Source organism: Notolepis coatsorum (assembly GCF_963971535.1).
Source record: "Notolepis coatsorum genome assembly, chromosome: 3".
Lineage (NCBI taxonomy): Eukaryota > Metazoa > Chordata > Actinopteri > Aulopiformes > Paralepididae > Notolepis > Notolepis coatsorum.
The window spans coordinates 88,725,005-88,749,410 of record NC_140167.1 but is presented as its reverse complement, the minus strand read 5'-3'; the positions used below and the strand labels follow the sequence as shown (position 1 = coordinate 88,749,410).

Genomic DNA, 24,406 nt, shown 5'->3' with positions numbered 1-24,406 from the left:
CTCCTCAGCATGCAGATTATTAAGCTAACCAAATGTCGTCCACATACTCCATTCCGCTGAGCTCGGTCCAACCAATCCCAGGGCTAGAACACTTGGCAACTTCCCTCAGATGTCCATTAAAGGGTCAAGGAGACACACGGATCACAGGAGAGGGCCGTGGTCCCGTCGTGTCCATGACACCTTAAAGCCCGGCTCCTGGATCATTCAGCAAACAAACCATGAACAACAGAACTAGAACTCTTAAGTGAATGTCTGTGCACATGCAAAACACAGGATTTGTTGGATAAAATTGCAGCTTTTCAATACAACCAAAAAGGATTTGGTCATATTTTACTATAACTATGAGAGACAGAGGAAACATAAAGACTGTGTCGTCACATGGATATGCAGTACCTGGATTGGAGAAGGCACAACCGATACACACAAGAACATGATGCAGTTTAATACCCGGATTGTACCTTTACCATAGATTCCACCTTCAACAGTAGCACTTTTACAGTTTCTCCATCATAATCTCAGGACCAAATTATGCAGTCTTTTAAACCCTGCTTGTATTGATTTTGTATCGAGAGAAAAAAGACAATTGCAGGAGAAAGGTGTCGTCTCATGTTATCCGGTTGGCCAAACTTTTACAACATACTCACATATTTGGAAATCATGTAGATGGTCCGTTGAATGAGACAGAATGTTGGATGTTCATGTACATAGCTTTGAATGTGGGCAGTTTCCTTGCATTTCTGCCAGTGTCATTGGTTTGTGTTGTGTTTGAATGTCATACCGTAACTGGTGTACTACGCCTGACCAATACGTATGTGCTATATAAGCCTGTGAAGATTATTGGTCAGACAGAGACTGTACTCTGTGGTGGTCATATCGTATGAATGCTGTATTATCTGCTTAGGACAAAATACTACTGAGATGCATACAAACTCAATGCATACCTGCAGATCTGAATCCCCTCAGCCTCGTCAAAAGATAGTCCGTATTCTTAAAAAAAAGCTTGTCTGATTTGGTATATGCAATTATTTATATATTCTCTTTTAGATATTGGACGCGGAAACTGTTAGCATTTGTCAGCAGCATTAGTGGAAGTCAATGAGGATGCGAGAAGCCTGGAAGTGTCCACAACATGTGCTTCATGCCCCCATTCACTTCCACCAGCAGAGCTAGCAAAGGCAAACATGTGGCTGCTTCCAGCGCTTCAGAAAACCAGGACATGGATTGGTGGAAATGCTTTGTGGGTGGAGTTAAAAGAACCCTCAATTTGTGACAAATCATTTACATTTTGTCATTTAAGCTGATGCTTTTATCCAAAGTGACTTGCAAGTTCTGTACGACAAGTCAGCAGGAAGGGTACGACTCTTTTAGCCGAGTAACAATGTTCATCAAACAGTGTTGAGACTTGAGTGCTGCAGTGTTGAGTGCATAAGTAGTAGAGATCAGATAGACTTCTTAAAAATGTGGACTATCCCTTTTAAAAGTCCAGTGCCTTAATAACTAATGTATCACAGAAAGGAGGCTTCTGTCTTACAGGAGCCTCATGCTTTTACTACTGGAGAGGACAACAAACAGAGTACGTGTGTACAGTATATGATGTGCGTTTATGCCCTTAGAGCAAACATCTGATTGTCTTGCCATGCCAATGAATGAATGAACAGGCTTCAGGACAAACAAGACCTTATAATTGTGAAAGTTGATCTAAGCTGCTCTAGTGAAGGAGTATGAACAATGTTTAAAAAAAAAAAACTGTTGTAATATGATTGACTGTTGCTGTCGTTATGTACTTCCTCCGGAATATTGATAATATTCAAGCCTTGCAATCGGTGGCTTTTTTCTTTTCCAGAAACAAACATATTCCTCCTCAATTCTGTGTTAAAGACAGAATGCTGGGAAGAGACGCTGACACTTCACTTGATCAGTTGTCCCGTGTTTGAGGTGTTACAGTAAGTGTTGAATGACTCCGTTGTTTCTTGTCCTAGAACTGCATGAAGGCTGACTGTGTTCTTGTGTGGGTCGATGAAGTCCTTGATGGATGCATCTGGGTTTAGTGTCGACCAGTGATATCAGAGGTCATTGTTCCCTTAGCAACTAATTAATCAGGTCTTAGCTGCACCTCCTTGACCCAGGTACAGAGGAGAGAGATAACCAGGGGTTAGCTGCACCCTGACCCAGGTACAGAGGAGAGGGTGAACCAGGGTTTAGCTTCATCCTGACCCAGGTACAGAGGAGGTACAGAGGAGAGGGTGAACCAGGGTTTAGCTTAATCCTGACCCAGGTACAGAGGAGGTACAGAGGAGAGAGGGAACCAGGGTTTAGCTTAATCCTGACCCAGGTACAGAGGAGGTACAGAGGAGAGAGGGAACCAGGGTTTAGCTTCATCCTGACCCAGGTACAGAGGAGGTACAGAGGAGAGAGGGAACCAGGGTTTAGCTTCATCCTGACCCAGGTACAGAGGAGAGGGTGAACCAGGGTTTAGCTTAATCCTGACCCAGGTACAGAGGAGGTACAGAGGAGAGAGGGAACCAGGGTTTAGCTTCATCCTGACCCAGGTACAGAGGAGGTACAGAGGAGAGAGGGAACCAGGGTTTAGCTTCATCCTGACCCAGGTACAGAGGAGGTACTGAGGAGAGAGGGAACCAGGGTTTAGCTTCATCCTGACCCAGGTACAGAGGAGAGAGAGAACCAGGGTTTAGCTTCATCCTGACCCAGGTACAGAGGAGGTACAGAGGAGAGAGGGAACCAGAGTTTAGCTTAATCCTGACCCAGGTACAGAGGAGAGGGTGAACCAGGGTTTAGCTTAATCCTGACCCAGGTACAGAGGAGGTACAGAGGAGAGAGGGAACCAGGGTTTAGCTTCATCCTGACCCAGGTACAGAGGAGGTACAGAGGAGAGAGGGAACCAGGGTTTAGCTTCATCCTGACCCAGGTACAGAGGAGGTACTGAGGAGAGAGGGAACCAGGGTTTAGCTTCATCCTGACCCAGGTACAGAGGAGAGAGAGAACCAGGGTTTAGCTTCATCCTGACCCAGGTACAGAGGAGGTACAGAGGAGAGAGGGAACCAGAGTTTAGCTTAATCCTGACCCAGGTACAGAGGAGGTACAGAGGAGAGAGAGAACCAGGGTTTAGCTTCATCCTGACCCAGGTACAGAGGAGGTACAGAGGAGAGAGGGAACCAGGGTTTAGCTTCATCCTGACCCAGGTACAGAGGAGGTACTGAGGAGAGAGGGAACCAGGGTTTAGCTTCATCCTGACCCAGGTACAGAGGAGAGAGAGAACCAGGGTTTAGCTTCATCCTGACCCAGGTACAGAGGAGGTACAGAGGAGAGAGGGAACCAGAGTTTAGCTTAATCCTGACCCAGGTACAGAGGAGGTACAGAGGAGAGAGAGAACCAGGGTTTAGCTTCATCCTGACCCAGGTACAGAGGAGGTACTGAGGAGAGGGAACCAGGGTTTAGCTTCATCCTGACCCAGGTACAGAGGAGAGAGAGAACCAGGGTTTAGCTCCACCCTGACCCAGGTACAGAGGAGGTACAGAGAAGAGAGGGAACCAGGGTGTCTGTGAGGTTGGAATTATTTATGCAACAGGGCGGCTAAGTGGCGCAGTGGGCAAGGCGCTCACCACTAACGCAGGAGATGCTGGGTTCGAGCCCAGCTCTCGGCGTTGCTACCAGCTTGGCTGGTCGTTCATACTAACACAATTGGCAGTGTTAGGGGTGGGAAAGCTGGTGGGTGGGGATTGGACGTTGTGGACAGCGACTCCTACAGGTCGGTTGGTGCGCCTGTACAGCAGAATCAGGAAGCATCGGGGGCAGCGTGAGCCTCCCACACGTTACTCCTCGCCACTGAGAGATCGCGCTGTACAGGTGAAAAGATGCGACAGCTGCCTCCTTGTGTACCGGAGGGGACGCGTGATGCAAGGCTTGGTCCTCACTGCAGCCGACCAGTGGGAGGCATAGTCTAGCAACGTTCGAGACAGGGGAGGGAAGAATTGAAGGGAGAATTGGCGAGGCGAAATTGGGATGGGAGAAAAATAGAAAAATAAGGAGAAAAGGTGGATAAAAGAAATAAAATAATTATTTATGCAACTTTCTTATTTCTTTTCAAATCATCCCTTTTGCTTTCTCAGGATCTTCCGTACCTTCTCCTTTTTGATTGAAACGTAAATGTGTTTTTGTCAATAAAATGAACTGAAATGAAGGGAACTTATTCAGAACCTTTTCCATCATGAATGTCTTGCTCCTGAACTGAATGTCCCACACAGCCAGTGAACGGTACCAGCTCCACGGTGAGCCCAGCTGTCCGGCTTTACATGCACACATGATATGGCCAAATTAAGAATTAGACCCCCCCCCCCCGACCTAAAATAGATAGATGGGAGAGTCAGAGAGTTGTTCCTTTGTGAGGCTCTTTTTGTGAATCTATCCCCCGTATGAAGTGATCGTTACAAAGAACAGCAAGAATTTGTTTTTCCATCTTTATTATAAGAAAATGTTATAAAATCAGTAGCCTCATCACACATTTAATGCACCTGATTCATTCTTCTAAATGTCAACAAAGTAGCTGATTGTGTTGTGTGTGTGTAGTACAGGTATCATCACATTATACTACACCATTCAGCTACCAAGGCACTCTATTAGCTCCGGTACCTCACTGCTTGGCTATCAGTCATGTTCTAAAGCCATACTGTAGGCTACGGTACTGTATAGGCATGCAGCTATATCCAAACACAGGTCAGTTCTGTTTCCTTTAGGAACGCTTGCATATTAGTGATATTGGCTCCCCCTACAGTAGGTTGTTAGTTAGTGCGTGTTACGTGGACCAGCGCGAGGAGGTGGGAGGAGAGCCAGGCTAGGCAGGCCTCAGTAGGTGGAGCAGCGTGAGGAGGTGTGAGGAGAGCCAGGCTAGGCAGGCCTCAGTAGGTGGACCAGTGCGAGGAGGTGGGAGGAGAGCCAGGCTAGGCAGGCCTCAGTAGGTGGACCAGGGTGAGGAGAGCCAGGCTAGGCAGGCCTCAGTAGGTGGACCAGGGTGAGGAGAGCCAGGCTAGGCAGGCCTCAGTAGGTGGACCAGGGTGAGGAGAGCCAGGCTAGGCAGGGCTCAGTAGGTGGACCAGGGTGAGGAGAGCTAGGCTAGGCAGGGCTCAGTAGGTGGACCAGGGTGAGGAGAGCCAGGCTAGGCATTAGGTGGACCAGCGCGAGGAGGAGGTGGGAGGAGAACTCAGAGACCCTGCTGCTCCTTGTGTGTCATCCTCAGGATCTGGAGCAACATGGCCTGCACCTCCTCATCCATACGACCCTGAAGGGAGAACCACAAGGATGGACATGTCCATGTGCACGCACACACACACACACACACACACACACACACACACACACACACACACACACACACACACACACATACATGTGCACACACACATGTGCACACACACACTTATACCCACACACACATACATGTGCACAGTCACACACACATACTCACACACAAACATGTGCACAGTCACACACACATACTCACACACACATACATGTGCACACAGTCACACACACATACTTATACTCACACACACACACACACACACACACACACACACACACACACACACACACACACACACACACACACATATATGTGCACACACATACGTATACTCACACACATACATGTGCACTAGGGCTGTCCCCGACTAAGGATTTGGATGGTCGACTATGATTGGCAAAAATTTGCCGTTAGTCGACTATTGGTCGACAAAAAATAAAAATACAAAACAAAAAAAAAGTATAATGTTTTTTTTTATCATTCCATTTGGGCTGTGGGGGTGCTTAATGTCTGAAGGAGTCGACTGAAGGCTTCTTGTCCTCTGCAAAAGCATGCAATTGGTCCACTGATGGATACATCTTGATATTTGTCTAGTCTAGTGTGTTCATTAGATGGGTGAAATCCTCTTTCAGTGACTCTGTGCCTGTTTTTGTAGGCAGTTAGCCTCTGGTATGCGTGCCATTAGCGTTAGCCACGCTTCTAGGCCTCTTTTCTTTTGGAAAGAATGATACAAAAAGAAAAATAATTATAATTATTTTTTTTTATTATACTAATAGGTTGGCAGTCAACTACGGCCCCTTTCGACCGATTAGTCGACTAATCGACTAATAGGGGTCAGCCCTAATGTGCACACACATACTTATACTCACACACACACATACATGTGCGCACAATGTACATAGATAAAAGAAGATATAACCGTTAACATGTCACAACACAGTTTTCAATCTAATATTGATGTGCATTGTGATGAGGTGTGGTGCATGGCTACTATAAGTAGGTGAGGTAATGAGCTGGACTGACCTGTACAGCGGACAGTAGGTGAGAGCGGTAAACAGCTACTACCTGTCTGTGTTTACGTTCCCAGTCCTGAGAACAAGTCACAGAAATAATGTTACATTTCACACTATAGGGTTTTTCCTACCAGAGCACAGACCTACAGTACCAGACATACAGACGTACCAGACAGACATAAAGACCTGCCAGACAGACATAAAGACCTGCCAGACAGACATAAAGACCTGCCATACCTACCAACCTGCTTAGGCTCTGAACGGATTCTCTCCTCCGGTAATAATTAACATTAACCAAAATAATCTTACTGTGACACATCAAAACCACTGGTTCCTTCAGATCACAACACAGTCAGATATATTTTGTTGTACTTGTGGAAACCAGGAAATGGCAATTAATGTCCTTTTTCAAAAGACAATGGTAACACATGTGATTTGTATCATATGTACAACCTGGTGAACATGGTGGCTTCTATGCTGCACAGTCAAATACTTAATGTTAGTTCTAGACAGCGGTCAGGAGACATAATACTTAATGTTAATTCTAGACAGCGGTCAGGAGACATAATACTTAATGTTAATTCTAGACAGCGGTCAAGAGACATAATACTTAATGTTAGTTCTAGACAGCGGTCAGGAGACATAATACTTAATGTTAATTCTAGACAGCGGTCAGGAGACATAATACTTAATGTTAGTTCTAGACAGCGGTCAGGAGACATAATACTTAATGTTAGTTCTAGACAGCGGTCAAGAGACATAATACTTAATGTTAGTTCTAGACAGCGGTCAGGAGACATAATACTTAATGTTAGTTCTAGACAGCGGTCAGGAGACATAATACTTAATGTTAGTTCTAGACAGCGGTCAAGAGTGTAGACGTAATACTTCTAGAACCAAAACCAACATGAAGTAATGGATCTCGTTCCCTTCACCTGGAGTTGCTGGGAGAGTGCAGAAATTCTGTTCTGCAACGCCACCTGTGGTCCAGGGTTCACCTGAAGGGTGGAGGAGGAGGAGTGGGAGGAGTGGGAGGAGGAGATGATGCCGAGAGGAGGAGAAAGAGACCCCAGCGCCTCCTTCAGACGGAACACCTCCTTGGACAAATCTGTTATCTGCAGGTAGAAAGAGGATCAGCAGGGGGCTGAGTGGAACAAAAAAACTCCCTGGGAATATCATCTCTCTCTCTCTCTCTCTCTCTCTCTCTCTCTCTCTCTCTCTCTCTCCCTCTCTCTCTCTCCCCCTCTCTCTCTCCCCCTCTCTCTCTCTCCAGGTATCTACTCTTTCACCCCCTACACACAAACCCTTCACCCCCCTCCTCCCTCCATCCAACCCTCCCTCCATCCATCCCTTCCTCCCTCCCCCGCTCCCTTCCTCCATCCATCCATCCCTTCCTCCCTGCATCCATCCATCCCTCCATCCATGCATTCATTCATTCATCCCTCCCTCCATCCCCCCACCCATCCATCCCTCACTCCCTCCATCCATCCCTCCATCCCTCCCTCCATCCCTCCCTCCATCCATCCCTCCACCCATCCATCCTTCACTCCCTCCATCCATCCATCACTCCATCCATCCATCCCTCGCTCACTCACTCCTCCATCCATCCATCTCTCTCTCCATCCCTCCCTCTCTATGCCTCCCCCTCCCTCCCTCTCTCTGTCTCTCCCTCCCTCCCTCCCTCCCTCCCTCCCTCCCTCCCTCCCTCCCTCCCTCCCTCCCTCCCTCCCTCCCTCCCTCCCTCCCTCCCTCCCTCCCTCCCTCTCTCCCTCTCTCCCTCCCTCCCTCCCTCTCTCCCTCCCTCCCTCCCACCCTCCCTCCCTCCCTCCCACCCTCCCTCCCTCCCTCCCTCCCTCCTTCTCCCCCCCTCCCTCCCTCCTTCTCCCCCTCCCTCCCTCCCTCCCTCCCTCCCTCCCTCCCTCACCTTGCGGTCCTTCTCTTTCACCAGACCCTGTGAGTGCTGGATGTCCTTGTGCAGCTCCTGGATGTGGCTGGACTTGGCCTGCAGGTCTGTGAGCTGCTGCTGCACGGTGACGAGCTGGGCCTCAGCCACCTGGCGCTCGCTCTTGTTGAACAGAGCCTCCCTCTGGACCTGGAACACCTGCACATAGAATACAATAGAAATACTTTAATCATCCCGAGGGAAATTTGGCACTACAAATCGCTCACAGTAAACATTTAGGTAGACAAAACAATTAGTCACGAATAATAATGAAAAAATATAAGCCTAATAATAAAGAATAAAATAAGCCTAAGAAGGGGCACTCTAGTAGCACACCATGTATCGCGCTGCGTCGCGAAGCGGCCGTCCCGGGTTCGCTTCCCACACCCGGTGACTTCCATTTGTCGCATGTCTTCCCAGCCTCTTCTCCCGTTCATCTTCTCCTCATCTGTCGGTCATGTCTGACCATGAAAAGCGATAAAATAAAAATAAACCTTAAAAAAATTAAAAATAAGCCTAAGAATAAAATTATAATAATAAAATACGGTCCGGGATTTACATTTCCTATGTTATGTATATACAATACATTTAATATAAAATATACAGTAAAAATATACAGACATCTACAGTAAGTGTAATATTGAACAATGTTGTTTTAAAAGTAAAAGTCCAGGAAGATGGTAACTGTCACCCTGTGCTCAGTGATGCAGTGAGGCACAGTGATGCCTTGTAAAGTCTGATGGCTGTCAGAATGAAGGACTTCCTGGGCCGTTCAGTGCTACATCTTGGGAGTCTTCGTCTAGCATTGAACGTGCTCCTTCGTTCAGCCAAGTCTGTGTATAGTGGGTGGGAAGGGTTGTCCCTGATGGCATGGAGCTTAGCAAGGCTCCTCCTCGACGCCACCACCACTAGAGAGTCCAGCTCCACCCCTACCACGTTATGACGACCATGATGAGACTCTAGGTCACTACAGCCAAGCCTCCCCTCTTCCCGAGGTGTCGATGAACCAAACACCAGTGAAGGGAGGTGCCCACTTGATAACCCTGGGGATCTATCTATCTATCTATCTATCTATCTATCTATCTATCTATCTATCTATCTATCTATCTATCTATCTATCTATCTATCTATCTATCTATCTATCTATCTATCTATCTATCTATCTATCTATCTATCTATCTATCTATCTATCTATCTATCTATCTATCTATCTATCTATCTATCTATCTATCTATCTATCTATCTATCTATCTATCTATCTATCTATCTATCTATCTATCTATCTATCTATCTATCTATCTATCTATCTATCTATCTATCTATCTATCTATCTATCTATCTATCTATCTATCTATCTATCTATCTATCTATCTATCTATCTATCTATCTATCTATCTATCTATCTATCTATCTATCTATCTATCTATCTATCTATCTATCTATCTATCTATCTATCTATCTATCTATCTATCTATCTATCTATCTATCTATCTATCTATCTATCTATCTATCTATCTATCTATCTATCTATCTATCTATCTATCTATCTATCTATCTATCTATCTATCTATCTATCTATCTATCTATCTATCTATCTATCTATCTATCTATCTATCTATCTATCTATCTATCTATCTATCTATCTATCTATCTATCTATCTATCTATCTATCTATCTATCTATCTATCTATCTATCTATCTATCTATCTATCTATCTATCTATCTATCTATCTATATCTATCTATCTATCTATCTATCTATCTATCTATCTATCTATCTATCTATCTATCTATCTATCTATCTATCTATCTATCTATCTATCTATCTATCTATCTATCTATCTATCTATCTATCTATCTATCTATCTATCTATCTATCTATCTATCTATCTATCTATCTATCTATCTATCTATCTATCTATCTATCTATCTATCTATCTATCTATCTATCTATCTATCTATCTATATCTATCTATCTATCTATCTACACTTGATAACCCTGGTGATATGTGATCTATACTGAACACTGTGACCTCATTTTTTTACTTCTAATTTACATACTATACTATGTTATTTTATTTCATACTTATCTTGTCTTGCACAGTCTCTGGAGCGTAACAGTAAGAAGCATTTTGTATAAAAGTATTCTGTACTTCTGTATGACAACTATTAAAGAAACTTGAACTTGATATGCTGCTCTCACTGCCTATCTACACTTGATAACCCTGGTGATATGCTGCTCTCACTGCCTATCTATCTACACTTGATAACCCTGGTGATATGCTGCTCTCACTATCTATCTATCTACACTTGATAACCCTGGTGACTGCTCTCACTATCTATCTACACTTGATAACCCTGGTGATATGCTGCTCTCACTATCTATCTATCTACACTTGATAACCCTGGTGATATACTGCTCTCACTATCTATCTACACTTGATAACCCTGGTGATATGCTGCTCTCACTATCTATCTACACTTGATAACCCTGGTGATATAATACAGTATGTCATTGGTGTTTCCCACACGGTCCACCCTCCTTGAAATTGCCATGTATTTCCAATGGACCCATTTCTAAATCGTCTCGTTTAAAACAATAAAGCATGAACATTGGCATGGTGTACCTTTCTGTGTGTATGCATCCACAATCTATAGCTCAACATGAAAAAGAAAATCGCAATTAATCGTAAAAGTAGCAAAATAACAACGTTTATGTTTTCGTTCACTGAGAAACTACACTTCACGTTGGCACTGCTGACTGACGTCACCACAGCGTAGACTCCTGGCTGTATTAGGTGACAGCACTGAACGACAGGCGCTCTACTGGTGAGTGTAGTTCTTATATAAAATAAAAAACCTTATAACTAACTTTATTTCAACCAAAAATGCTTAAACAATAATGGTAGTGATAGAAGGGAACTCATTTTGTGCCAAAATGGAAAGCTTGCTCAATGTTCATGAGGCAGAATTGTTACAATAGCCGATAATAAATTTTCCCAATGATAAATCCCTATACAGGTGGACCGTGCGGGAAACTAAAGTGACGTCAGACTACACCACCTATGGACAGTTGTCGTTAGCTGTACTCAATCTGTGAAGAGCCCATTCAAACCACCAGTCACGGTTCAAACACGTGTCGTCTGCAGTGTTTCTCAACTGGTGGGTCGCGACCCAAAAGTGGGTCACAGGGCCATTTTGAGTGGGTCGCGGATGTGTGTGTAAAAGAAAAATAAAAAAGGTTAAAAAATAAAAGATTTTATTTTTATTTTTTTGCACTACCTATCTTTGTGAAAGTGGCTTCTCAGCTCTGGTCCAGCTGAAGACAAAGCAGAGGAAAATATTGGACATTGAGCATGACCTCAGAGTTGCTTTGTCTACCATCACCCCAGACTTTGAGACTCTTGTCAGGAGCAAACAATATCCCCAGTTATCCCATTCGTTCCCTGGGATGTTAAGCTAAGAAGTCTGCTAAGAAGGATATATTATTTATTATTATTATTATTATTATTATTATTATAATTATTATTATTATTATTATTATTATTATTATTATTATTATTATTATTATTATTATTATTATTATTATTATTATTATTATTATTATTATTATTATTATTATTATTATTATTATTATTATTATTATTATTATTATTATTATTATTATTATTATTATTATTATTATTATTTCATTGTGTTTTTATCCCTAGTTGCACTTTTGTTGCAACCCCAGTTATCCCATTAGTTCCCCCAAACGTACTGTAGGTCTGTTATGTTAAGCTAAGAAGTCTGCTAAGAAGCATAATTATTTATTATTATTATTATTATTATTATTATTATTATTATTATTATTATTATTATTATTATTATTATTATTATTATTATTATTATTATTATTATTATTATTATTATTATTATTATTATTATTATTATTATTATTATTATTATTATTATTATTATTATTATTATTATTATTATTATTATTATTATTATTATTATTATTATTATTATTATTATTATTTTATTTCATTGGGTTTTTAGACCTAGTTGCACTTGTGTTGCAACCCCAGTTATTCCATTAGTTCCCCCAAACGTAGGTATGTTATGTTAAGCTAAGAAGTCTGCTAAGAAGCATAATTATTTATTATTATTATTTTATTTCATTGGGTTTTTAGCCCTAGTTGCACTTTTGTTGCACTTTTTTGTGTTTATTTCATGTTTTTAACAGTGCATGAAAGATTGTGTATTACTGCAATTTTAATTTTTTTTTATAAATCATAGTGGTTCAAAAATTTGGGTCGCGACTTATAATGACTAAGGAAAATGTTGGGTCCCGAGGCTAGACCAGTTGAGAACCACTGGTCTATGGATCTGTGGCCGAAACTGTGGCTCCTCCTTCACCGTTTGAGTGACAGGGAAGTGGGCAGTACTGCACCGAGGTCAGATGAGGGTTTATCCGTTTGTGGAGTGAATTTATTATTGTAGACCACAACTCCGTGACACAGGAGGGGAGGGAGAATGATGCTCGGAGAGCTTTCAGGAACCTATTCTGAACACACATACAAGTCCTGCGATGCATCACAGAGCAGAGACAGATGACAGAGAAGGAGGTATAGAATAGAGAAAGTAATACAGGCATGAATAATGGAGAGGGGGAAAGGGGAGATCTGTGAAGCAGGGCTCTCTTTGAGAGGTATTAGAGGGGATTTGAAAGAGCAGGGGTGAGAGAGTGAAGTCAGAATTACAGTACACACACTCACACACGCACACACACACACTCTCTTAGCTGTCCATCGTGTTCGATGATGACGCTTGCTCCAGGGATGGGGAGAGGGGGGGGTGGGGAGGGGAGTTAGCGACACTGCCGCTGGTGCCACTTCTCGTGGGCGTTGAGTCCGATCCTTGAGCCGCACACCCGTCCACAGATGGCGCAAGGGAAGCCAGATACCTGGGGGATGCCAGCCGCCCGCTGGTGTCGTTGCGTGCGCCTCTCAGATCTTCGGTCTTGGTTCGTTTGGTGTATTTGGGAAACTGCAGTGGCACAAGTGACTTGCCAGGCTGATCTGTCGAGTGCCAGAGTTTCAAGCTGCGTGATGTTTGCACACTTTAGGAGGTCCCTGGTGTAGTCCTTAAAGCGTCTCTTTTGGCCTCCAGCAGCCCGCTTTGCTCCTCTCAGTTGGCCATAGAGGACTTGGCGGGGCAGGCGGTGGTCAGGCATACGTATGGTGTGCCCTATCCAACGAAGATGTTTTTTGGCCACAGCTGCGGCCATACAGATTGAGTTGGTGTTGTTGAGGATGTCTGTGTGGGGGACTCGATCTTCCCAGGTCAGGCCGAGGATCCTTTGGAGGCAACGGATGTGGAAAGCGTCCAAGTTGGTGATGTGCCGGCGGTATGGGGTCCAGGATTCTGCTCCATAGAGCAGAGTGGAGAGACATACTGCGTTGTAAACGGCAACCTTGGTGCTGATCTTCAGGTTTCGGTTTTCAAAAACCCTGCTGCGTAGGCGTCCAAAGGATGATGCCGCTTTATTGATACGTGTGTGTATCTCCGCGTCAAGGGAGCAGCATGAGGACAGAGTGGAGCCGAGGTAGGTGAAATGATCCACTGTTTTGAGTGGAACACCGTTTATGTGAAAACTGGGAGGTGTAGAGGTTCGGGAAGTGAGTTGGGACATGACTTCGGTTTTTTGTATGTTGACCTGGAGACCGAAGGATTGGTACAGGCTGGATATGGTGTCGAGAGCATGCTGCATAGACTCTGGACTGTGAGCTAAGATGGCACAGTCATCAGCGTACTGTAGCTCACATACTTGGCAGGATTTTGTCTTTGTGTGTGCCTGGAGCCGGCGGATGTTGAAGAGGCTACCATCAAGGCGGTATTCCACATGGACACCGTCTTCATGTCCCATGGCTCGGCGGAAGAGGCAGGTGACGGCAGAGAGGAGGAGATTAAAGAGCACCGGAGCCAAGACACAGCCCTGCTTCACCCCAACATTAACCTTAAAGGATTCTGACTGGAGTTCACCCGTCTGGACTCTGGCTTGCATCCCGTCATGCAGCTGCTGAAGGATGGAGAGAAACTTGGGTGGTACCCCAAGTTTGTTGAGGAGTTTCCAGAGCAGCTCACGGCTGATGGTGTCGAAGGCTTTGCTTAGGTCTATGAAGGCTATGTAAAGATCCTTGCGATGCTCTCTGCTCTTCTCTAGCAGCTGCCTCAGGACAAAGACCATGTCGGTGGTGGATCTGGTCTTCCGAAAGCCACATTGCGTTTCCGGAAGCGCAGCTTCAGAGATGTTTTCCACCAGCCTGTTCAGCATGATCTTCGCCAGCACTTTCCCTGCGATGGAGAGGAGAGAGATTCCACGGCTGTTTCCGCAGACTGCTCTGTCCCCTTTCTGCTTGTAGATGACCACAATGTTTGCATCCTTCCAGTCCTGTGGGAGGGTCTCATGTTCCCAGATGTTGCAGATCAGGAGGTGCAGACGGCGCGTGAGGAGGTACCCTCCGTGTTTGAAAACCTCTGCTGGGATGCCATCGGGTCCAGGGCTTTTATTGTTCTTTAGACCCGCAATGGCTTGACTGGTCTCAGAGAAGTGTGGTGGGGTGTCCAGGTGCATGACTGGTGGCATGTCTGGGAGATTATCCAGGATATGTGGGTCAGTGGGGTTGGTGTGATTGAGTAAAGACTCAAAGTGGTTTGCCCAGCGGGTGAGGATCTCATGTCGGTCCTTAAAGAGTTTAGAACCGTCGACTGATCGAACTGGAGCAGTCGCCCGCTTCCTGGGGCCATGCAGTGCTTTGATGGCATCGTGATGGCATCGTGGGGGTGCAAGTTTTTTTTTTATTCTTTGATTTTTTTTACATTTAATGAACACCTGTATGTGCAATTTCCTGCAATATAGAGCCTTCAATCTTGACCAAAATAAAGCTGCTCTTTTCACTATAAAACTCAGTTTATATTGCAGTATGATAGCTATAATAATAATAACTTCACTGCGAGGGCTCTTTTAGCTAACGCTAGCTAGGCACGTATGATAGCCAATTACTATTATAATAATAATAATAATAATAATAACTTTCCCATCCTCCCAAAGCCCCTCCAGCCCCGTTCACATCCGCAGCACCAACAACAACAACAACAACAACAACTAATTGACGCTATCAATAGCCCCAGTGAGCGCGGCGGCTGAATGAATGAAAACTTTATTTAACAGATTGCAGAATGGGTACAATACAGTACGGCTCAATACACACAATTGTTAAGGGGATGCAGACCAGAGAAAGACGTTTGTCTTGTTTACATCAGGGTCCCCTTTCGTGACTGTGCTGCACCGAGTGAATCCACAGTCACTTGCTCCTCAATGGGAAACCAACCTAGATTTACCATGAAGGACTGGTTCTGGCCGAACCGTTCATTATACAAGTATCACAGAGACATTACAAAGGTGCTCACAGTTGCACGAGGGGTTCGCACAGAGATACGGGATGGTTTGAAAGCTCGGCGTTGCTAATTAATATTTTTAATATTTTTTTATAAACTGCTCAAAGCGGCATTATTTCCGCCGTTGGGTGATCACAGCGCCTGCGCACCATCCTGTATCTCTGGATTCACTCGGTGCAGCGCCGAGGCTCACCATACGAGAAATATTCAGTTTCAATCTGTTTGCGCATTTAGTATACAGTCACAGTGTTCGACTTACGTGATGATTTGCTCCATTTTGATGTAAACGCAGAAGAATAATCCTCACGAGTCACAATGTTATCCAATATCCAGCCTGAATTTTTCAAGGGCTTTCGAAAAAGCCGCCTCCCCCAACATGTCGTATACGTCATGCCGACGAACCGTGGCCCGTGGGCACTGGATCAAACCATTAAAGTGGGGGGTCACACAATCTTTGGAAACTTAAAAACTTGCTATTAAGTGTCATTGCGTATTATTAATTTGATTGAAATTACGTAGTTATGGTTTGATAAGATTTATATATTGGGGGGGGATATTTATATCATATGATATGATCAAAAAGTGAGGGAGCAAAGAGACAAGCTTGCTCCCCCAAGTTCAATAGTCCTGGAGCACGCGCATCGTCTGCTCCGTTAAGTGGGCGCCTATGCACACACACACACACACACACACACACACACACACACACACACACACACACACACACACACACACACACACACACCTCGGTGCAGGTCTTCTCGTGCTTGCGGGTGAGGTCGTTGAAGCGCGCCGTGTTGGTGTTGATCTCGGCCTGCAGGACCAGCCTCTGGGACTCGTGGTCCTGCTTGGAGATCAGACCCTGCTCAGCGGCCTTCTGGGACCTCAGCTCCCTCAGCTCCGTCTCCTTCTCGCTCAGAGCATCCGCACTGCTCTCGCTGGCCTGCAGGGTGCGCTGCAGCTCCGCCTGACGGACGAGAAGGAACAGGAAGGATGTGAGTTGCTCCCATAGATATATATATATATACATAGATATATATAGAACACTAGATAGCTTGCCCGCGCTGCCGGCCAATGGAGAGCGACGTCACTGAACCGCCGCCATCTTGTGAGGGTCAGCCTTGAGTGAGAGTGAGTGAGCTGCACAGACAAAAATACTCATAACTCGCTGAAATATTGACGGATTTACAAACGGTTTGGTTTATTACAAGCATTATTAACGTGGCTATGATTCAAACGGTTTGTAAAAAAAAACATCTTTAATTTTTTTTTATAAGTATGCAGTATCATAACTACATAATTTTTATTTGATGTTTATAGCAAACCAACCCGTTTGTAAATCCGTCAATATTTCAGCGAGTTATGAGTATTTTTGTCTGTGCAGCTCACTCACTCTCACTCAAGGCTGACCCTCCCAAGATGGCGGCGGCTCAGTGACGCTGGTGACTCCGCCTTAAGCTATCTAGTGTTCTATAGATATCTATGTATATATATATAAAGACTAGATGGCGCAAGGCGGAGTCTCCCACGTAGTTCACGGTGCTACTGCTTTAAGGTGAGTGATCTGCACAAACAAAAATACTCTTAACTGGCTGAAATCTTGACGGATTTACAAACGGTTTGGTTTATTACAAACGTTATTAACGTGGCTATGATTCTTGCTTGGGAGAATTTTTATTAAACTTATTTTTTTTTTCATATGAAAATCCATTATAAGTATGCAGTATGATAACTACATCTCTGACGTTGTTAACAAACCAAACGGTTGAAAATTTAGCAAGCTATGGTTATTTCAATAGTACATGCACTATAGACATTCATGTCATGAGTGGGCGTGCTGCCCTGTAGCAAGATGGCCGCCATGTGGCAACGTCGGTCTCCGTTGGCGCGGGTGAGTCATCTAGTCTTTATATATATCTATGGTCGCTCCTACTGTACCGTAGCTGGTGGTGAGGTTAGACCTGAAACCCCCCAGAGGGTGATCCCTGCTGGGCATCATGTGAGCCATTCACTGCCTGTTTACTGACACAACATCCACCAATCATTCAAACACAAAGAATTAACGTTTTTTTTTTATGGAACAGGCACTTTGGGATCTCAGTGAACAAAAAGTGCAATCCAAATTCAATTTATTATTATTATTATTAGTGATTTGGGGGAATCAATAATTTCACGACCTCCCATCCCTCTTGTCATATTAAATGGTAAAATGGTGCATTTATATAGCGCTTTTATCCAACACGCTTTACAATTTTGTTCCTCACATTTTTACCCATTCACTCAAACATTCACACACCGACACCGGAGGCGACCATGCAAGGTGGCAACCAGCTCATCGGGAGCAATTAGGGGTTAAGTGTCTTTGCTCAAGGACACTTCGACACACTACCTGGGAGGAGCGGGAATCGAACTGGGAACCTACGGATCACCAGACGACCGATCTACCTCCCGATCACTGTCGCCCCGTATTAGAGCAAAGTATAGATGAGAAATTGAACCACCTCCACTGACTCACTGTCAAACAACCAGGGGTGTAAAAAGAACCCAGAAATTATACTTAAGTGAAAGTATGGGTAGGCCTACTGTCTCAAAATCATACTCCAGTAAAAGTCAGAGTATCTAACTAAAAACACACTTGAGTAAGAGTAAAAAAAATTCTACATTTAAATGTACTTAAATACTAAAAAGTAAAAAAAAACTTTTTTTCTGACTGTCTATTCTTCTGATAGCAGGTCTTTAATCAAAGATCCCCGCTTTCTAGTCTTGCACAAGGACCAATCAGCATGCGTATAGGCGGGTTCATTTTCCATTGATGGGGATTTGATTGGCTGTTTTTAAATAAAGTGCGGCTGCAGGATTAATAATGTTAACATTAGTTCGGCCAGAGAAACAAATATACTAATTAAAATGATTGGACCTGCGAGATTTGTACTTTGTACTTTGTGGTTAGGGTTAGGGTTAGGTCTGCATTTTAAATGTAAGGAGTAAAAAGCATTTTTTTTCTCTGAAATGTAATTGAGTAAAGGTACAAGTATACAAACCTAATAATACTCAAGTAAAGTACAAATCCCCAAAAACAGTACTTAAGTATTGTAACTAACAATCCAACAATTACTCAGGTACTTTACACCCCTGCAAAGCAAACAGCCAGCTGACCTTGACCTCCTCGTGCTCCTCCCTGGAGATGGCGTGCTCCATGGCCCGTAGCTGCGCCTCCACCCGGCCCGCCTGCTCCACAGCCTGACCCCGCGTCGTCCTCTCCTCCTGGAGCTCCTTCAGGGTCTGGGCCAGCTGCTCCGACACCGCGGACAGTGCCTCCTTGTGTTTCGAGAGGTGTACTGCGCCGTGCAGCTGCAGGGCGTCCTGCGCCCGGCCCTCTCTCTCCGCACACAGACAGTCCAGAGCCTGGGACGCCTCCTGCCGGGCCACCTCCAGCTCCTCCCTCAGCGCGCGGCCCGAACGCTCTGATTGGATGGAGAGGTTTGTCACTCACAGCCTTCCGGTGTCAAATTTGGCAATTTGACTGGATCCAAAAAGTCTATCTATCTGTCTGTCTGTCTGTCTGTCTGTCTGTCTGTCTGTCTGTCTGTCTGTCTGTCTGTCTGTCTGTCTGTCTGTCTGTCTGTCTGTCTGTCTGTCTGTCTGTCTGCCTGCCTGTCTGCCTGCCTGCCTGCCTGCCTGCCTGCCTGCCTGCCTGCCTGCCTGCCTGCCTGCCTGCCTGCCTGTCTGTCTGTCTGTCTGTCTGTCTGTCTGTCTGTCTGTCTGTCTGTCTGCCTGCCTGCCTGCCTGCCTGCCTGCCTGCCTGCCTGCCTGCCTGTCTGTCTGTCTGTCTGTCTGTCTGTCTGTCTGTCTGTCTGTCTGTCTGTCTGTCTGTCTGTCTGTCTGTCTGTCTGTCTGTCTGTCTGTCTATCTATCTATCTATCTATCTATCTATCTATCTATCTATCTATCTATCTATCTATCTATCTATCTATCTATCTATCTATCTATCTATCTATCTATCTATCTATCTATCTATCTATAGTTAATGTTGTCTACACATTGAAACAGAAGAATACACACCTGATGTGATGGAGGGTTCTGAACCATCGGACCGCTCCTCCTCTTCCTCCTCCTCCTCTTCCTCCTCCACCAGTGCCACCACGCCTGCCTCTCTGTGCCGACGAGGCCTGAGTCTCTCCAGCTCCAGCAGGGCCTGGTTGAGCCTCTTGGCCACCTCAACTCTCTCCCTGGCCAGCTGCTCGCACTGCAGCCCCAGGTTCACCTGCACCTCCTCCAGCTCCGTCAGAGGCACGCACCTCCTCAGCTCCCCCTCCAGCTCCCCCAGGCGCCCCTGGAGCCGACGCACCAGCTCCCCATCTCCATCTCCCCTCTCCCTCCCTCCTCCGTTCGCCGCCAGGGCTGCCTGCAGTGGGCTCACCTTCTTCTCCCCGAGGAGCTTCGCCGTCTCCTCCTCTCCCTCTCCCTCGCCACTCTGCTTTTCTCCCTCCACCTTCGCCGACCCCTTGACAGCGAGAGCGGCCCGGAGTTCCTCTACTTTGGCCGTCAGCTGTTTGATTGTGTCAGTGTCCCGGTTCTCCCCCTGGCTCTTGGCTGGCTCCGCCTCCCTCTCTCTCAGCTGCTGTGCCCCTGCCTCCCCTTCCCCCCCGGCCTGCTCCGCGGAGAGCGCCCCCGGGCGCACCTGTTCCCTCAGCTCCTCCAGCTCAGACTGGGAGGAGGCGAGCTGCTCCTGCAGCCCACGCAGCCTTTTCTTCAGAGCCTCCACACCCTCTGCCTCGCCAGCTCCTCCAGCCTCAGACTTCTCCTCAGCTCTACCATAAAAACAATGAGCAATCAATTAGTCCAACAATGAATGCATGGATGAAAGAATGAATGAATCATGTACATAAAGTAGTGATCTTTACAGTACAGCACATTGTATAACTTCTTATCACTACATTGTGAATTAATACAAATCCAAGTATTGATTCTTTGAGGAATCGGCATATAAAGGACAACATAGAGCATCGTTAATTTGTAAGAAACCTCAAATAAAAACGGCGCAGGGTGCTATTGTTATGAAAATGTGATAGAATCCTATAAAAATGTGGACGCATTTGGCCTACGTTCCGTTACTGCTGGTGATAACCCTGAATGAATGAATGAATGAATGAATGAATGAATGAATGAATGAATGAATGAATGAATGGATGGATGAATGAATGAATGAATGAATGAGCCAACAAACAAATCAAACTAATGAATGAGCGGATGAATGAATGAACCATACCCCTCTTCTGCCATGCTGGAGGCCTCATCTGATGCCTGGGCCTGGGAGTAGCGCTCCTGCAGGGCTTCAAACTCCTTCCTCAGGCCCTCATACTGGGCCATGGGCACAAAGTCTGGGCTGGAGGTCTGCATGTCTGTGTCGTCCTTCTCAAACATCTCCAGCATCTAAACACCAAAATGTTGCTATTAAATCTCTGTCAGGAAATATCATTATTAAATCTCAATCAGGAAATATTGTTATTAAATCTCTATCGGGAAATGTTGCTATTAAATCTCTATCAGGAAATGCTGCTATCAAATCTCTGTCAACAAATGCTGCTATTAAATCTCTGTCAACAAATGCTGCTATTAAATCTCTGTCAAGAAATATCGTTATTAAATCTCTATCAGGAAATATTGTTATTAAATCTCTATCAGCAAACGACTCACGAGTCTTTTCGTGAGTCAAAGAGCAATAATCAGTATAAATAGACTTACCTCGTGGAGCTCTGTTTAATATTTGCTCTATGCTACCTTCAACTCAGTAATTGGTGTTGGTGCTCATGAACACACCCATCTCAGGCTACTTCTGTATTTAGAGTCATGGTTCTGGTCCTGACTTCCCCCTGTAGCCTCGGGGAACTGACAGATAGTGTAACGTGGTAATGAATATATGTTGAGTGATCTGAGCACTAACTACCCTAACCGTCCTGTTTGTCATAGTCAGTCATATTGTGAAAGTGGTCCGTTGTTGAATGTCACCACATCGTTGTTACGGATACCAGTACATTTCTTTGTATTTGAAGAATTGAAGAATTCACAAGCACTAAACGTCTCGTGATCGAAAATATTCTCATGTCCATAGCTCTGTGTTAAATCTCTGTACAGCTTTGACTGGTTAATATAGTTCAGCTACAGCTCAGACATCAGGGCGACAGTCACAGCCAAAGGGCCAGGAGATATGGCCTCGTCTCCTGAGACACAACAAAGCCCCTAAACCCATCTTTTGTCATCTTTGTTCATTTTTGTTTACCTTTCTTGTCATATCTGGTCATCTTATGTACGTCATGTCAATTATGTATTTATTGTAAGTCTGACCAGAGCTCGCTCTCGTGTGTACACATTTGCCTCTGATTGTAAACTGCGCATACTCTTTCTATGGCCATAGAAACAGATAATAAACGACGTTCTATTTTTGTACAATCTGACTCATTTGAATTTGAACAGTTCACTGGTCATGACTGATTTAAAATATTCCACAACAGTCTATTCACACTGCGCGACACGGCTAAACACTACATGGATCCATGTTGTTGATGCCGGTAATAATAACACAACGATAATTGGGTGAAAGCCACTGACTGGATGTCTTCCTGACTAAATTAACTTCCCATGTTCCTGTGAGTCACAGAATCCTAATCCTGCATCCTCCACGGAGACCACCTCAGAGACTGTGGTCCTAGTCCACCGGCCTGCTGACCTCATGGAGACCACCTCAGAGACTGTGGTCCTAGTCCACCGGCCTGCTGACCTCATGGAGACCACCTCAGAGACTGTGGTCCTAGTCCACCGGCCTGCTGACCCCATGGAGACCACCTCAGAGACTGTGGTCCTAGTCCACCGGCCTGCTGACCTCATGGAGACCACCTCAGAGACTGTGGTCCTAGTCCACCGGCCTGCTGACCCCATGGAGACCACCTCAGAGACTGTGGTCCTAGTCCACCGGCCTGCTGACCTCATGGAGACCACCTCAGAGACTGTGCTTCTAGTCCACCGGCCTGCTGACCTCATGGAGACCACCTCAGAGACTGTGGTCCTAGTCCACCGGCCTGCTGACCTCATGGAGACCACCTCAGAGACTGTGGTTCTAGTCCACCGGCCTGCTGACCTCATGGAGACCACCTCAGAGACTGTGGTTCTAGTCCACCGGCCTGCTGACCTCATGGAGACCACCTCAGAGACTGTGGTTCTAGTCCACCGGCCTGCTGACCTCATGGAGACCACCTCAGAGACTGTGGTTCTAGTCCAGCGGCCTGCTGACCCCATGGAGAACCACCTCAGAGACTGTGGTCCTAGTCCAGCGGCCTGCTGACCCCATGGAGAACCACCTCAGAGACTGTGGTTCTAGGCCACCGGCCTGCTCTCAATATTACATTATACCTCTCTTGCCAGTCGCTCCCCTCTATAACCCTATTACACCCAGTCTCTCTGCTCTCTACATTACATTAGACCTCTCTTGCCAGTCACTCCCCTCTATAACCCTATTACACCCAGCATGTCGGCTCCCAGGCTCAATAGAGGCTTTTCACACAATGTTTAAAATCATCCGTTTGACCTCCATGTTGGAAGAAGCAATAGTCGCTATGTCCTGATATATGAAAAATATATCAACGGAAATGTAACCATTTGGTGTCTTATTACTGGATCACAGTGGGACAGTAATATTTTGTTTGACCTACTCTACCACTGCACAGAAATTAGGCCTCTTTTCTTTTTTTAAAGTGGTTAGCAATGGTTACAGGCAGCCATGTTGGAAGAAAGATAACTGTACCGACATTCCGTGCAAGGCCTTTATTCACCAACACCAGGGGTTCCAAAAGGTTTTCACCAAATAGACATGGAGCCATGACCCAGTGTTTGATGAGAAACTCCCGTCTGAGAAGATCTCTGTTGTTAGACACGATTTAGAATAGAATAGCATAACTGTATCCTCAGCCTAATCTAGGCAGGGAGATAACAGTGGAGAGAATGAAACCTATAATCAAAAATGACATTGTTATACATTCTCTCATTGTGTCGATCTGGTTTATAAAAAATAATCACCTTGTGTTTGCTGGGGACCCCCGACAACCCTCTCAGGGGCCCCTGAGGGAGATCCCCCATTGAACGGCCCTTCTAAGGTTTCTCCCCTCCACATTACCTGTGGTGCTTTTTTCCTATTGCTAGGTTTTTAGTGAGTTTTTCCTTACCTTCACGTGGGGTACGTCTGGAAGTGTTGCATTAATTTAATTTATTTATCATACATTTTATTTAGGATTTCCTGGTGTTCTTGTCTTTGTTCTTGATTTATTGTGATGTTTCTTCTTGACTTGTTTAAAGAAGACATGTCCGGCCCATGGGGACATTAACGTGTGTTGTCGGGCCTTACAAATACATTTTATTTGGTTTTATTTGATCTGAGGGGAACTGGATTCCACTTTGAGAAACACTGGCCTAGTGTTGCTGGCCACTGGGGTTATACTTACTGTCGGCCTAAATCATTGCTATTCACACTGTGCACACACACACCTCCGTTCGGGAGAATCAGGACAGCGAGTCTGGTGACCGTCAGCAGGGTAGTGTGAAAATACCTGCCGTCTCCCTCCAGCCCACCGTGACCCAGTTAGTGAAGGGCGTCTACAGCAACACCGCTGTGTGTCTCCCTTTGATGCTGCTCTGTCCTATT

General features: G+C 45.3%; 1 protein-coding gene across 1 annotated transcript in view; it reads right to left on the bottom strand.

Annotated features, from left to right (window-relative positions):
- Window positions 1-5,118: 5,118 nt before the first annotated feature.
- ankrd24 (ankyrin repeat domain 24) overlaps window positions 5,119-24,406 on the bottom strand; it is a gene marked incomplete at its 5' end in the record, with an annotated part of 63,923 nt that continues 44,635 nt past the window's right edge. The window contains 8 exons of the mRNA XM_084311289.1: window positions 5,119-5,293; window positions 6,341-6,406; window positions 7,266-7,445; window positions 8,255-8,431; window positions 16,460-16,669; window positions 18,871-19,178; window positions 19,777-20,525; window positions 20,984-21,147. Of these exons, the coding sequence (XP_084167415.1) occupies window positions 5,216-5,293; window positions 6,341-6,406; window positions 7,266-7,445; window positions 8,255-8,431; window positions 16,460-16,669; window positions 18,871-19,178; window positions 19,777-20,525; window positions 20,984-21,147 (1,932 nt within the window). The 3' untranslated portion in view covers window positions 5,119-5,215. The remainder of the gene's footprint in view (window positions 5,294-6,340; window positions 6,407-7,265; window positions 7,446-8,254; window positions 8,432-16,459; window positions 16,670-18,870; window positions 19,179-19,776; window positions 20,526-20,983; window positions 21,148-24,406) is intronic.